Source organism: Protobothrops mucrosquamatus, unplaced genomic scaffold (genome assembly GCF_001527695.2).
Source record: "Protobothrops mucrosquamatus isolate PMUCROS unplaced genomic scaffold, P.Mucros_1.0 scaffold4512, whole genome shotgun sequence".
Taxonomy (NCBI): Eukaryota; Metazoa; Chordata; class Lepidosauria; order Squamata; family Viperidae; genus Protobothrops; species Protobothrops mucrosquamatus.
Genome location: NW_015390418.1, coordinates 37,552 through 40,599, shown reverse-complemented (window position 1 = coordinate 40,599; position 3,048 = coordinate 37,552). Strand labels below are relative to the sequence as shown.

The window sequence follows — 3,048 nt, the reverse complement described above, 5'->3', positions numbered from 1 at the left end:
CCTTCCTTCCTTCCTTCCTTCCTTCCTTCCTTCCTTCCTTCCTTCCTCTTAGAAATTGAAAAAAATAAACATCCCTTAAGCTGAATTTATTGCCACATTCCACCCGAAATACCTCTCTCTCAACGACCTTAATCCGGATGCTTCTCTGCAGGACTTCGTACCCCGTGGGGCAAGGGCTGCTGCACCAAGGAAGATCCCTGGTCTCGTGTGATGGAAACACGTTAAGCTCAGGCTTGTGTCCAGAACCTCACAATAGGACAACTCTCAGTCAAGAGCAGATTTTGTCCTAGGCTGCAGGGTATGGCCCCGGGCCTTTCCACGGTCTATTTTTAAAGTCCCCTGAGCTGCTGCCCATTAAGCAGACTTCGTGCTAATGACTTCCTCGTGCTCATCCTGTCGTTTACAACCCAACTCTTCCTTTTTTGCCTCTCCACCCTGACCTGTCAATCAGTTTCAGGGAATGACTCATTCTAATAGTGCACATGTGTGTGTGAGGGAGGGAGGGGGAGAAATTGTGGTTGGAGAGACGATGCTTCCCCCTAACTTAACTAGAGTACCTTTTCCGGAGTCTGCCCTATACAGGCAGTCTTTGCCTTATGGCCACAGCTGAGCCCAATATTTCTGTCGCTAAGCAAGACAACTATTAAGGGGAAACTACTAGAGCTGTGCTAGAGAGTCCAGGCAGTCCTTGACTTAGGACCACGGTCGAGCCCAAACTTTCTGTCTCTAAGCCAGAGATTTGCCACGTGAATTTTGCTCCATTTTACAACGTTTCTTGCCACGCTTGTTAAGGGAATCCTTGCAGTTGTTCAGTTAGTGACACAGTTGCTGAGCGAATCTGGCTTCCCCCCCACTGACTTTACTTGTCAGTCTTTCTTTCAAATGTAGGCTTTTGGTTTTTTTTCAATTTTGCTTGTTATTCTCTAGGATAAAACAATATCTATCTGTCTGTCTGTCTGTCTGTCTGTCTGTCTGTATATCTATCTATCTATCTATCTCTATCTCTCATCTATCTACCTATCAAACTGTCTCTCTCTCTATCTCTCATCTCTCTCCCTCTCTCTCTCTCTCTCTCTCTCTCTCTCTCTCCATCCATCATCCATCCATCTATCATCTTTGTCAATCTCTCTCTCTCCCTCCCTCCCACCATCCATCATCTATCCATCATCCTATCTATCTATCTATCTATCTATCTATCTATCTATCTATCTATCTATCTATCTATCTATCTATCTATCTATCTATCTATCTATCTATCTATCTATCTATCAATCTATCAATCTATCAATCTATCTATCTATCTATCTATCTATCTATCTATCTATCTATCTATCTATCTATCTATCTATCTATCATCTTTCTCTCTCATCCATCTATCAATTCTATCTCTCTATATCTCTAATCTATTTATATCTATCTATCTATCTATCTATCTATCTATCTATCTATCTATCTATCTATCTATCTATCTATCTATCTACCTACCTACCTACCTACCTACCTACCTACCTACCTACCTACCTATCATCTATCTATCAATCTATCAATGTATCTATCTATCAAACTCTCTTTCTCTCTCTCTCTATCTAAAACTCACTTAAAATCTGTCTTGCTTCTGAGTGGAAATTTTGGGCTCAAAATTGAAGGCTACCTGCAGTGCTTGTTTAGGCTGCTGCCACTAAGAGAAATGAAAGGTATGAATCTGTGCCAGGGAGACCCACCGCTATAAAAGACTTTTCTTTTTGATGTCTCCCCCATTCATACATCACGGGCAAGCTGACAGATGCTTGGAATTGAAAAAAAGGCCTTGCTTGAGTTTTTTTTCTCTTTTTCCTTGCTGTTTGTCTATGGAGATTCTCAACCCTCCAAGACACGGTTGTCCCAAAAGTGCTTTTAAAAAAAAGGCAACTGGACTTTCTTGTGTGTGTGTGTGTTTTTTTCCCTTGAAAAATGTTTTGCTTCTCATCCAAGAAGCTTCTTCAGTTCAGTTCTTCAGAGCTTGGATGAGAAGCAAAAAAAAAACCAACCAACCAAACAAACAAACCAAGAAAGTCCGCTTGTCTTTTGGAAAGGCCCCTTTGTGTCCCTGTGCTGTTGTTCGCAAGTTCATTTGTCTCCTCTTTTGGTTTTGACTCCTTTGAAGCAAACTTACCCCAGAGGGCCATGAAAACGGAGAAGAAGACGGTAGCCGGGTTATCAAAGAGGTGGCTGGCACGTGCGGTCCCACAAGCCGTGCTGAGGTTCCAGTAGTCACACGTCTTGTCGCACAAAGGGCACATGGTGAAGGCATTGCGTTGGTCACACATCTCCTTGCTAGGAAGAGCAGAGGCCAAAAGGTCAGAGAGCAGCTTCGTGCAGGGAAAACTTTTCCACAGTTGTTAAGCAAATCGCTTCAGCCGTTAAGTGAATCACAGGGTCCCTAAATGAATCTGGCTTCCCCCCCCCCCCATGACTTTGGCTGGGAAGATTGCATAGGGCGGTCCTATAACCTGTTCTGTCCCCCGTCCGACTCACACCCCCAACCAGTCAGCCGAGGGCTGAAAAACTGCTCAGCACAGTCAAATACAAATGAACACTTGGCAGCAACTTCGTGGCTGCCTGCCAAAGCCTTTACTGATAATACAAAACCAAAACATACGATAAGTCCAGGATAAATTGCCGGAGTGCTTGCAACAGGATATTCAGCAAAATTGTCCGTCACAAGAGTTTCACACGCCACACCCCTTGCTTATATAGCCAGTGGGGTGTGGCCCAGTGACTCAGCTGAAATCTCTGGCACGGCGTTTCAGCTGCTGCGCACGCTTGTCCCTCCGACGCTGGCGTGGATCCAGCCAAGACGTATCCTCTTTGGAGTCCGATACACCTGGCTCCTGGCCGATCCCAGAAGCACCTGGCTCCTGGCCAATCCCAGAAGCACCGGGCTCCTGGCCAATCCCAGAAGCACCGGGCTCCTGGCCAATTTCCTCTCCGTCGGAAGGCACCGAAGGCCGCACCAGAGGGGAAGGTCCTGGAGAGGGAGGCCTGGCCATCTCCTCTCCTTCATGTTCA

At 45.6% G+C, this 3,048-nt stretch overlaps 1 protein-coding gene across 1 annotated transcript in view; it reads right to left on the bottom strand.

Annotated features, from left to right (window-relative positions):
• LOC107299080 (anoctamin-2-like) overlaps positions 1 to 3,048 on the bottom strand; it is an 89,147-nt gene that overhangs the window by 50,075 nt on the left and 36,024 nt on the right. The window contains exon 8 of the mRNA XM_029286674.1: positions 2,153 to 2,313. Coding sequence (XP_029142507.1) covers positions 2,153 to 2,313 — 161 coding nt within the window. The remainder of the gene's footprint in view (positions 1 to 2,152; positions 2,314 to 3,048) is intronic.